The sequence below is a fragment of the Magallana gigas genome, chromosome 4 (genome assembly GCF_963853765.1).
Source record: "Magallana gigas chromosome 4, xbMagGiga1.1, whole genome shotgun sequence".
NCBI lineage: Eukaryota > Metazoa > Mollusca > Bivalvia > Ostreida > Ostreidae > Magallana > Magallana gigas.
In genome coordinates, this window is record NC_088856.1 from 3,644,649 (window position 1) to 3,658,442 (window position 13,794).

The 13,794-nt window shown below is 30.4% G+C and overlaps 1 protein-coding gene across 1 annotated transcript; it reads left to right on the plus strand.

The window, feature by feature from the left end:
- The first annotated feature begins 3,043 nt into the window (after window positions 1–3,043).
- LOC105340184 (uncharacterized) lies at window positions 3,044–6,057 on the plus strand. The gene is made up of 4 exons (XM_011446113.4): window positions 3,044–3,204; window positions 3,554–3,662; window positions 4,735–4,889; window positions 5,730–6,057. Exons 1-4 carry the CDS (start codon window positions 3,153–3,155, stop codon window positions 5,855–5,857), a joined length of 444 nt encoding a protein of 147 aa, XP_011444415.3. The 5' UTR covers window positions 3,044–3,152; the 3' UTR covers window positions 5,858–6,057.
- Window positions 6,058–13,794: the final 7,737 nt, after the last annotated feature.

Here is a 13,794-nt window from a genome sequence, read left to right on the forward strand (position 1 = left end):
AAACATATATTTGAATCATGTGGATGTCATATTTACTTGCTCAGACTGGAAAATTCAAGCAAGTGAAAAAAAAAATTAAGATTCAAATTCACACTAATGCCTTTTCTATATTTATAGCGTATGCATTTGTTCACAACTATTAGCTGTTTGCATTCAGACACTAAATCAATATACAGACACGCCCATCTTTTACACAACTGATTGATTTGTGCGGCAAGCTCTGTTTATTTACCAGTTTTAGAAATGCAATGGTTTACCAACACTCATGTGTGAAATGTAGGCGACTGCAGGCGCAAATGCACTTGACATCTTAAAAAAAAATTCTCTTAAGATCTGAATAGTATTCCGCACTGTAGTAATTTCATAGTTCAGGTAAAAGAGCTATTATAACAGAAAGATTTTAGACGGATTGGCGATCGGTAATAAAAAAAAATGGCGGTCCCCCTCCCTCTTTAAATTAACGATAACACCACGAGCTTTAAATAATATATAAATTCAGAAATAAAAACTTGATAAATATCACCATCTGAATTACATTTCTATTTCTGTTTGTTTAATCAGGCTTTTTTTCTTATCCCCATTGTATATAATTGTTATTTTAGTTATGACACATTCTTAGTTCGTTTAATGTCACAATGAAAACCGACAAAGTACTAAGAGGAGTTTAATTTAAAAGTTAAAAAAATTATCTTACTTAACTTTTTCAGGATCAGAGTTAACATTTAAAAGTATTAAAAAAAGGGTTTAAATCTTATCTATTTTTATTAGATGTTTAGCGATTTCAATTGTTAAGGAACCATGCAGTAATTTAAAGATAGATCAAAAACAATAATTTTGAATAAATCTCTTTAATTTGTAATTTTCTCCAACGAACGTCAATATAATCTCTCAATTTATACATCACGAGAGCATTATATTTTTGTAAGTCAAAATTCTTTTTCTGTTTGTCATTTACGAAAATAAAGATTCCATTTTTGCATATCGGTACACCCGTACTTCCTACGTTTTTCTTGGCATGCATCATGCAGACTGTTGGATATGTATCAAGGGAACACCGCCTTTAGTGAGATTGAAACACGATGGATGTGTAAATGGTACTATAGTCATGAACTGTTTTGGACAGAGGCCTACAATGTGTTAATGCATGTATATCCCGAGCAATATTTCGAGCAATATAAAGATTTGTTTTTTCAAATGTTGCTAATTAAAACTATTTATTTTGGCTTTTATACTTTGTTGAACACTATTTATTTCACGATGCATTTCAATAACGTATTATCTTTCTGTAAACAAAGGAGATATAAGTTTCCAAAATAAGGCACGTGACATTTCCATCTTGACCATTTACTGAGCTAACTTGTAATTTTTTTTGCATGAACGGGTCTAGCTTTAGATTCTACCCAAAAATAATTTTATTGAAAGGATAAGTTTTCAATCTTTTTGATTATCATATAATTTATTAAAGTGGAGTCTAGACACAGTTTAATTGGGTCAAAATTCGTGGTTTTCACAAACAATCTTCCAACTTTATATATAATTGTCGAACTATAAAATTTTCTCACGGTAAAGTTCTTGTTTTGTTTGTCAAGATAGTTCATTGTGATAGGAGGAGGAATGTCGACATTCCCTCTTCGCTGGGAGGGTGTTCAAATCGTAGTGGGCGTTTTCTTTTTCATTTTCACGCTTTTACTTCCTTTTAAGTTAAACATTTGTTTTCATTTTTTTCATGGAATTATTTTGGAAAATAATGAAAACCTTTTAGATAGCGACAAAAAGTACATGATAATGTTCTTGCTCAGTACAAATAATGTCAAATAACAACAGTGCTTGCACAGTCAGAGATTGTTTGAAAACATGTTGTAATGTTAAGAAAATAAACATAAAAATAATATTAAGGAGAAAAGTTTAAAGTCTAGTAGATATATGTTTGTTAATGGCCAGATAATTTAGTTTTATATTATACATGCAGTGATGCACGCCTTGAAATGTAGGATTTCTTTATATGAGATGTGCATAAGCCGTTTAAATATCATCGGAGCGGGGGATTTGACAGGCTTTGTAAGCTCTTCTCATTGTATTTATCGTCAAACCTTTTTCTCCCACTGAATCTACCATTGAGGGATTCTTTTTAACTAAAGAAATAGAAGATACAGATTTTCCCATGGACATTCTTTACAAAAATGACCTTGGTCTCTTACTGTACCGAAGGTCTCATTTCACAATTATTTAAGATTTCAATAAAATATGGAACCCTTTTGTACAATAAAGAATGACAAATTTTACGATCTTTTTGTATACTTTTATTAAAACACCCTCGTGTTCCTTTGTAAACAATTACTACATATAATACGATATCATATTTATTCTTTGAAATAAAAATGAAGGGGATTTAATTTCGTTTGATCTGAATAAAAATGTTTTTGATTGTCTATGCCTTATAATCGTATAAAAGGCTTTTATGGTTAAGCTATGGCTTGCATGTCGTTCCTAATTAATTAGTGGATACATTTAATTATGAGCATTTTTACCAAACTGAAACTTTATATTAAAGGTTGATTTAATATTAAATTACTATTGTTAGCGATTACTTTAAGTCCGAAACATCTGATGTTTTCCTGGTTTTTTAACGGTTTTGATATTTTACATCCATGGAACAGGCGCCTTTACGAAAACTGGCATACTCGACCCGGAACCAAATCGTCAAAAAAGCCAGGGAAACGTCAGATATTTCGAACTAGAAAATAGATAATATTATTTCACGTGTAACCTTCTCTCTCTCTCTCTCTCTCTCTCTCTCTCTCTCTCTCTCTCTCTCTCTCTCTCTCTCTCTCTCTCTCTCTAGCGCAAATTGACCTGGTCATTAACCCACTACCACCTCTCCAATCCAATCCCCCTTTTTAAAAATATAAGAGCCCAACTGTTGTTTTAAAGTAATGATGTTGAAAACGAAAAAAAAAATGTACTAGTATATTTACATGTAAATGTTCATGCACCAGTTTGCTCCCGATATCTTTTATCGGGAGCAAACTATAACACCTGTATTGCAACATGTTACCTGATAAGGTCGGTAATCTTACTATCACTGGCCGTGTACAAACACAAAGAGCTGGTGACAGCAGGCTCTGACGGGTACCCACGGGACGAGATGAGCAATGCTCAATGCTAGAATGGAAGTCTTCTTATTCTTATTGTTCTACATAGGAAGTAAGTGAACGTCGGTGTTGTGTGGTTTTTTGTATTTAACGAATAGATTATGAATGTACATGTAGTTTCATATTGTGTTTTAAAAATAACATGAGTATAATTTCAACTTGTGTATTTGTTTATTTTGATAAGATATGGTACGTAAATTTTGTGCAGTGTACACCTTTAATGTCCCTTATGCCTCATCATATTTATGTAACTTAATTAGCTCACAGGTTTAAATGTACAATGTAATGACATTCTTTTTTTAAGTCTTCGATTTTTTTTTAATTCACATTTGATTTCATTGACTTATATTTAAAGTTCCGAATTTCCTTTGAAATGTGACAAGCTATTTTTCAAAATTAAGATGTTGTCGGGGATCTGTGTTTCAATGAGGCTACAGGCAACACCTTCTTCTGCCAGGCTCGGTGCTGTGATGACCACTGTTGTGTGACGTATGACGACTATACTCATTGGTGAGTTGACTCAATGTTGTATGACGCATAATTAATTAATTTATTAGTGAGTTAACTTAATGTTGTATAACATATGACGATAACACTCATTGGTGAGTTGACTCAATGTTGTATGGCGTATAATTAATTAATTTATTAGTGATTTAACTTAATGTTGTGTAACATATGACGATTACACTCATTGATGAGTTGACCCAATGTTGTGAGACGTATGGCGATAAAACTCATTGGTGAGTGGACTCAATATTGTGTGACGTATAATTTATATATTAGTGATGTAACTTAATGTTGTGTAACATATGACGATTACACTCATTGGTGAGTTGACTCAATGCTGTGAGACGTATGGCGATAAAACTCATTGGTGAGTAGACTCAATGTTGTGTGACGTATAATTTGTTTATTAGTGATTTAACTTAATGTTGTGTAACATATGACGATTACACTCATTGGTGTGTTGACTCAGTGTTGTGAGACGTATGGCGATAAAACTCATTGGTGAGTAGACTCAATGTTGTGTGACGTGAACTTTATCAGTGAGTTCCTTAATGTTGTGTGAATCATTGTGTTTGGTATAATGACTATATAAATAATGAGTTAACTCAATGCTTTGAGGCGTATGACGTCTACACTCATTGGTGAGTTGATTCGATGTTATATATCGCATATAATGATTTTTTTTATCAGTGAGTTAACTCAATGTTGTATGATGTATGACAACTACATTAATTGGTGAGTTGACTCAATGTTGTATCGCATGCAATGGATATATCAATAATGAGTTAACTCAATGATATGTAACATATGACGACTTTACTCATTGATGAGTTGACTTGATGCTGTGTGTTTGGGGTTTTGTAGGAATGTTTTTTTGAATTTTCATTTCTGAAATTTATCAGGTTGATTGAATTCTTTTTTGATATAATATATATTAAACTTAACAGCTGATAATATCTTCACTTAGACCTTTTTTTAACAGTATATACAAATATTTGTTTTTGATTTAAAAAATCTTATTCCAAATGCTTTTTAATACCAGGTATTAATTATTTGATTGTTTGACCTGTTTCAGGGACAGTGACCAGATTGCGGGGGCGGTCATTGGAACCCTTCTGGGCGGCACTATTCTAGTCTTAGTAATTATCTATGTTGTAAGGAATTACTGCCACAAATCGCGGCCAGTTTACTCATCAAGATCTGGAAGAACAATTGCTATCATCAGTGACGGTACGCTATTGTTTTGTTTATTACATAGAACCACACGATTCCTAGGTTTATTACAGAAATAAGTTCTACAAAAATTTGTAGGCATATAATTATAACAATTTTAATTTTTAATTCAGTCTCCGGGTTAATAATGTTTTATAGGGGCAATGATAAAACGGAAATGATAACTGGAATAGTAAACTGCAGGGTAATGAGAGGACATTCGAAAAAACACTTAAAGAAAAAATTTGATATTCTCTATCTTAATTTTGATTAAATTGACCATTCAAACTTAATAATGAAATGTTGTGATAAAGAACATAAGTTATAGATAAGAGAGTTTGGGACTTACATTCGTTCTTCATTTAACGCTATACTAACCGGAAAAAAATTAATGAAAGAACTACGTAATTTTTGGTCATATTTTGCCCTGATTTTTAAAAATATCACAAAAATTGAAATGGAAAGGTTATTTACACGAAAACACTCATAAATTAAGAACCTATAGATAGTTACCTGATTAGTCATAAACAAATCCCTCAACTCAGTCCTCAACTCAATTCCTTAAAGAAACAGTGCATGGATTTGAGATCAAAACACAGACTTAAGACCGAGTATTGACTTGAGGAAAGATGGTTACGGTGGAGCCTGTTCCTTAGTGGTTTCTGCAGCCGGCGCTCACGATTAAAAACTTTTGAATTTTAGGGCAAATATTGAAAGAATCTCTACCTTCTTCTTTCTGCTAATTGAAATACTGTGTACTCAAAACCCCCCAAATATGCAAAGTTATTGTTTTGGGGTATGTGTAAATATGCTTTTTTTTTTTACTTTGAAGCATTTATGTCTACGTTCATTTAACAGAAAGGATGACAAACATATCGCTGAGTTCGTCTGCCACCGAGATGTCAAGATATCCCCCATCTTACGAGGAATCAATGGCGTCAGCATCAGGAAAGGTCAAATACTCACAGTTCGAAAACGAGGCATAATAAAAAAAATGACGATATGATATATATTTTATGAAAATAATGAATTATAAAATTGTATACTATTCACATCTATGTAAGTTTATTAATTATGTTTTGTTGTAAGTGATGGCATGATGAACCGTATATATGTTATGACATGTAATTAACTGATACAAATTGTGAAATGAAAATACACAGCCTTAAACTTAAAGTTTTTTTTTTAAATTAAACAATGTTACCATAATGGTAGTATAAGCCTTTTTTGTTGTTCAATATTGTAATTCCTACGGGGAAAAACTGTGCAAGAAAAGCAAAAGAATTGTCATTACCTTACAGATTACACATTGAGGCCTTCGGTCCTATCACAGTGTCAACATTGCACAGAACAGAGATTGATGAGAGCTTGTAATTGTGATGTCAAATAATTGGAGTTAAAAAAGAAAACTTTGTCATAGTTTAAGAAATATGTGAAAGAAATTGAGATTTCCTCAAAATTCTTTAATATAATGGGTTTCTGTAATAATCTTAAATATACTTTGACTACAATGGATCTCGGTAATAATCTTAAATATACTTTGACTAAAATGGGTCTCGGTAATAATCTTAAATATACTTTGACTACAATGGATCTCGGTAATAATCTTAAATATACTTTGACTACAATTGGTCTCGGAAATAATCTTGAATATACTTTGACTACAATGGGTCTCTGTAATAATCTTAAATATACTTTGACATTAATCTGTCTTATGATACTCAGCAAATAAATGTATCTCTATAAGCATGGTTCTGCTTCTTTGAAATTAAATACTAGCATCACATAAATTATTTTTCAATAAATATAGATTATATAACCCATACATTCCGCTTGTCCTCTCTCCTTAATGGAAGTAGTCAACTGTTTGCCAAAAGGCTGTCAAATTTTGTTGTAATGTAAATATTGAATATGTAATTTGCAGGCAAAACACGGCAATTTTCATCCTGAAATCATTTCTATCTAGTACATGTAATTCAGTTGTAATGAATTCATGTCATTGATGATTTTGGAAACCAACAAACAAGAATGTTTTTAGAAAGTACATTTTTAGTGGCTCTCCCCTTTTAAGTTTTCACGAGTGCAGATTTTTGGAATTGCTTTTGTATCTTGATGTTCTCTATTATATGGACAAAAGTGCAAATTGATCGGTTTATTTGTTTATGTAATATTTGTAGCTTTTTTCAAGCTAATGGACAAATATGTCTTGTGTAATCCATTATATCATTTAGATACTATCAACTGTGATTTTATTTCATATTTAGATATCATTGCAAGTAATATAATAATACAATAGCAGGTTAGATATATTTCATTATCATGATTATATAGCAGGTTAGATACGTGTATAGCATCAGACTGATTATATAACCAGGTCTTATTATACCTCAGTAAACGGTTTCTATAAAAATAATTACAACGAATGAACAAACTATCCTATCTAACCGTGAACTATTTCCTGTGCTATCTGCCCAATGTAATTAGTCATCAAAACTGTTTACTTCCAGCTTTTGATTTCTCTATTTTTTGTTGTTATCCGAGTCGCTAAGTTAAATTCAAAGTTAGAGAACTTTAATTTGCTTATCATTCGGAAAACTGCGGATCGCCAATTAGTAAATTCCTCTTGTGTAAGAAAATGTCTTTTTTAATGACTATTTGGACGGTAGTAAGTTTATAACTCCCTTCATCATCAACTTATACTCTCGGATGTGTCTTTGGGGACAATATACTTGCTATCGTCCGTATATCTACTAAATAGGTATATATGATACATGTATATAGCATTAGCTTTATATCATAGCAGGTTTAATAGGATATTAAACGTGATGTTAGAGTCTTACACAGCTTGGTATTTTAGCAATCTAAGGGTTAGTTATGTTTTAGAAAGCTTAATAAAAATACATTGGGTGATGTAGCTGTTACAGCTATCAATTTGTAAAAGTTACAAGAGAAATAACATAAATGCTGAACATTTTAAATAATCAGAAACAACAATCTGCGGGATAAAAATAAAACTCAGAAAAGAAAACCCAGATATAAACTCTGTTTATATTCATACTAATATACTTAAAAAGTTTATTGTCTTTCTTACAGAAATAATAATAAATTGTAATGACGTATATTGAATGATTTAAAACTTGATATATCTCGGGAAATTTTGCAAATCTTTGTTATCAAAGGGACTTAAACACGATTTGAGATAAAAACTTTATTTTGTTATTCTTATGTATATAACAGATTACCTGTGTATTCAAGGATTTACCAAAACTGGAATGTAAGAAATCAAGTTACAAGTGAGATACAGAGGAAAGAAGTCGTTGTTATGTAAACAGAACTCGAGTCATGCATATGTTTACAAATATTGTAAAGTAAATTAACATTTCTTTGACAAAATAACCTGTGACAAACAAGATAAGCTGATTTTATATGTTTATAAATAATTTTATCATCAACAAAAAAGCAACATTTGATTGAACTTTATACCAATACAACACAAAAGTAAAGTAACAGGACGAGCATTGTTAACAAAACAAAGACTTGTAACCTCTGTAGACTGTAGCCCTATTATAACTCAATATACGACTTGCAAATTTTATACCAAATCTCCCATATTGACCATCGTAAAAATGAAAGAAAAAAATTGAAAAATTTGAGTTCAATTCATGTTCAGGTGCCTTTAAAATTTGCATACAAAATTATTATGAATTCGATTTTTTTTTTACATGAAATTATAAATACCTTTCAATGTAATAAATGCCATTTTTTTCTTTTAATATCATGTGTAGTGTATTGAGATTTGCAGATTTGCACATAATTATCATGATCATGGTGTGTTTTATATACATAATTATATTTGCAATTGCAATATAACGCTCATGGCATGAAGATCGTTTTAACGATTGCTACGATTTTGTCAAATAATGCTACAAAAATGACATTTTGATGAAAAAAGGATTCGTCTTACATGATTTGATTAGCAAACTTGAATGAATAGTTTACAATTTTACACTTGATTCTTTCACATGTATTCTCACTCAAAATAAGAATTAGCAGGTGCAAGTACAAAACATCATAAAAATTTGCGTTATTCATAGTATGAAGCTTAGTTTATTATAATAAATCAAATAACCATAGGCATGGCTCATCATTGACAAACATATTTTGCAGGAGAACCCCCCCCCCCCCGATTTTATATAATTAAAAAGTAATCGATCCACTATGTTGAATCGCATTTAAACCTTTCGCAACATTATTGAGAGCTGGTTCAATTATCATAAATTGACCGAGAAGTATATGAACTCGATCAATCTTATTATTGACATGATTGATTTTTTTTAACAATACTTGTACTCAATCTTTCTTCATTTTCTTATGTGTGGGAATGTAGGCCAATTTTATTTTTACCACAAACTCATAACTCGAATTCAAGGCCGTTTGAATCATTTTACAAATATCGAGAAATTTCTTTCTTCAACTTTTGTTTGCTCAAAAGTTTTCATCAAGAAGCGTTATCGCTGAGGTTACCACCTCTTCCTTTTATAAAGACAACTTTAGGCTCTTTAATCACGTTTTTTGAATTGTGAAATGTAATTTAAATATCGAAAACCAATGTTGCAAAGAGAAAATTTCATTTTTTAAAAAAAACTTTAGTCTATATCCAAATAAATGGATCCCAACAGAGAATCCAACTTTGTCAAAAAGAATCGTATATTTTATTATCAATGATATACAGTTGCTCAGAATAATATAGCCAAAGAAAATAAGAGACTTTATGGATTAATATTTCCACAAGATTTTATTAATTCTCAGTTGGGATTACGTAAGGGTTTGTTAAATGCCGCCTTTTTTTTTTATTCCCTTTTAGCAAACTGAGCAAACATTAGTTTTGTATAAGTATAGAATGTGTATTCTGCAATGATCAGAACTTCAATATTACCCGTCCCTTTACTCTGGAAGTGATGGATATCACAAGTAAGGAATTATTTTGTTTATTAATATTTGCTTGCTATTTGAAAAGATTTGTTTATATTTATGAAATATTGTTTTGAAATCATATATTTTACAATTCGTTGTAGATCACTCGTCTTTTAATTTCTGAAAAATGTTTGAAGTGCAAAAAACATAAAAATTAGCTAAAAGTTCTGATGCATTGGGTAACAGATAAGATTTGCATGTAAACATTTAACCTAGGAATGAAATTTAAAGCACTTAATTAAATTAATAAGGAAAGAAATTAATGATAATTTTAGTCAAGCAACCATCGTTTTTTGAACTTTTGGGTGAATACATACCCTTTTCCTTTTTTTAAACAAATGAAAAATGAATGTTTAGTGTATCTTCCCCCTTTTCTCTCATCAAAGATAAATTGTTAGTACAGTATCATATTACGATTTCTAACTTAATATGTATTTGCATCATCACCAAATATATGGATATTTATGCAGGGAAATTGGTATTTGATAACGTATATTAAAATCCTTTATTTCAGTTTATTCAGATTTGTCTCCGATTTTACAAAAAAAAAAAAACAAAAAAAAACAAAAAACTTAAGTTAAAATTCAGACTTAAGTCTGAGTTTTTTCTCAAATATTTGAGTTTTTTTTTTCAAATTTGAGGAAACTCAAATCTCTGCATTTCACAAAAAAATCTCAGTCGTGTTTTTTACTTTATTTGAGCAAAAACTTCCATAGCAGACAAAAGTCAAATCTTAAATATGAATATGCCATAAACATCATTAATACAGTATTATATTGTCTGTAATCTTCATTTCTTAGATCTGCCCCACTCAATAATCGACGTATATGCAATATTTCATGCAGGTTTGATAAATATTTTTTTCATTAAAAAATAATAATTTTGGCGGAGTTATCTCCCTTGACAAAAATGTTAACAATGGGAACTTTTTCACTTGTTTGTGTTAAATGGAATAACTGTGCAGTGATTCTACTTTCTAATGATTTTAAGGTAACCATAATTTATTTATTCGGTCTTTGTTTGCTATATAATATAAAATATCATGTAGATATGTCATCTATACTTAGCATAACAAAGTGAACATTTCATGTCTGATTTACATTTAATGACTTTTGTTAATTTATTCCGATTTTCCTCTGTTGAAAACATAAGCAGACGATTGTTTTTATTGAGAATAAATTAAAAAAAAAACCAGGAGAAGTTTTAAGGGGCCACTTGTGACAATGAACATTCTTGACTCAGATAAGTAAAAAATTCAATTCAGCTGAGATATGACTAAGTTTGATTTGTGAAATGCAATTTGAGAAAAATCTTAGCTGAGTAAATTCTCAAGATTTGATATTAAACTTAAGTAAAAACTAAAGTTTTTTTTTGTGAAATCGGAGCCTGGTTTCAGAACGTTAGATTATAAATCTAAGTCTTGTTACTAAAATTAAAAAAGAAAACCCAACTATTTGAATAATTAATGAGGCTTAGTAGAAAAAAAGGATAAAAAGTAAGCATTTATTTTGTTGAAAAGAAAAACCTTTACAACAGAAATCAAGTTTGAATAAAGCATCCATGATGTAAAGCTGGATGTTATTTCGCTTAAACTCAAAAAATTTCTCACCGCAGAACACACGAAATTTTAAGATGTTTGAAAAGACCAGATGTCAGTTGTGCTACTTAAACAATGTTTGAACAATATAGAAATACACATTCTCACAACGATGGTAAACTCGTCCATTGTGTCTTTTTTAAAACTAATTTCATGCCTCGTGTTTGTTGGATTCCAATACAATAAAGTCCAACTAGTTCTCCTAATTCTGACGTACAAAGCCATTCGATAAATCAATACTTTTCTGTTAAATAATGGTTTTTAGGCATTAAACTTTTCCAATTATAACTTTAAATTATAGCTTTAATCTTTGTAGGACATCTATACACCTTTCAATTTGACCGCGCTTGACTCTTTTTATCTACCTTTTATCTACCTTTTTGAGTTTCTGCTGAAACATATTTGCCTCCAGCATTCAAGATCCTGTTTTACCTATAAGCCATAATGTATAAAGAGAGATATGATAAATTCAAAGGAAATATATGCCCTGTATTTACTGTGAAAATACTTGACTGAAAACTTTTCACCTTAGTAAATACAATTGAGGTATTAATTTAATTCAACGAAAGTACAGATGAACTTACCTCTGTCAGAAACATCTACTGATAATATAATTATCTGGTTTCCTTTTTAATATTTTGAGATAAAAAAAACATTTCTTCCACATAATTTAATTCTATGTTATTAGATAAAGTCTTTTCACGACTCTTTTGAATATTGATCAACATGGATATATTTTATGTCATTATTTTATGTGAACGTGTAGAGTATCTACATGAAAAAGAGTACATGTAAGATAAACATATGCCAATAAAGTTTAACATAGAAATATCATTACAAAAAAGCTTTTATTGTTTTCATAAAAGGTAACTTCAAAAGAATGGTATGTTCAATGACAACACAAATCAACTCAATTAAAGCAGTTAAAACAATTCAATAAAACCTTATTAAATAATTGCATGAAACACAAAGATACTTTAGGGACCAAATTTATTTCAATTGGTCGGTTTTAAACTGCTTGCCAGCATTAAAACACATTAAGACTTTTCTTTTTTGATAATCTGAAATCAAAGCTAGCTTTCCGATTTCCCATATTACATATTAACAATATTTAAGCATCTAAGTGTAAAAGAAAATAGAATATTTTGCAATATTTTGTCCTTTTGTTTTTATAGATACAATCATGTATTACATTGCGCTTTCCCATTATCTCTTAGACTATATTTAATGTTTGATAATATTAAAAGGCTATACATTTGCATTAAGGAGAGAAAAGAAGAATGTGGAGGGAAAAAAGAATTAATTCAGTTTATTCTAATGTTTTTGGTTTTAAAGTGGACAGCAACGGAATGTCTCAGTCACATAATGATTTGAATTCCCAAAAGACCACCCGGATGTCTTCAATTCATATGACTGTTGTTGATGGAGATACTGTTTCCAATAACAATTTGACTGTTGAAAAAGGTATGTGAAATAAAGCAATCCCATTGTTTAAAATGGGCAGTGTATAACACGTATAAAGATAATATGGTTTATACCAAAAAGGGAAGAATTCTTATTATTACATTGATATCATTTCGTACTTTGATATTTCATTTGAATTTCTTTTATTTTGTTTACGTACAGACCATCAAGATGATGAAAAAAATAGTATTGATCCTTCAACAGGTATTAAATATATTACATTTCATCTTTCATGTATGTCTTATATATCTACAATCCTTGTGTTATTAAAAATAATAATAATATTCTTATTTTCAGGAAGTGGACCTATTTTAATGTCTTTGAGCTTGTTGTTCATTGCCGTGCCTCTTGTAATATTTGGATCGGGATGGGCCAACATTGCATTTCAAGACAATGTCGAAGTGATAATAACGATGGTTGTTTATTTCTCCATTGGATCTATTGCAATCATTGCCTTCTTCGTCGACTTGATTTTAAATGCTGTAGATTTCACGATGAAGGGGGACTCTCAGATGTTGAAGTTTATAAAGGAGTTATACCAAAAGCAGATTCCAAAAACTAATGCGGGAATGATAATACGCTTTCTTCTTTTCATCCTTTTTGCCAGTGGTTACACACACAACACTTTTACGTATGCCGAACACTTACACTCTGATCGAGTTAAGTCGTCTTTTATAACGTCATATTTAGCTGTTTCCATATTTTTCATTTGGGCGCAAGTGATTGTTCTTATTTTTCTACAATATTATGACAAAAAGATCTCCAATGGAGGAAAAGTACTGCGAATGATTATCATCATAACAAATGCTTGTAGCTGGTTAAATGCTTACTTTTTTGAGTCTTCTGAAATATTTGAAAGACACGACATCAATGAAAACAAAACTGTTT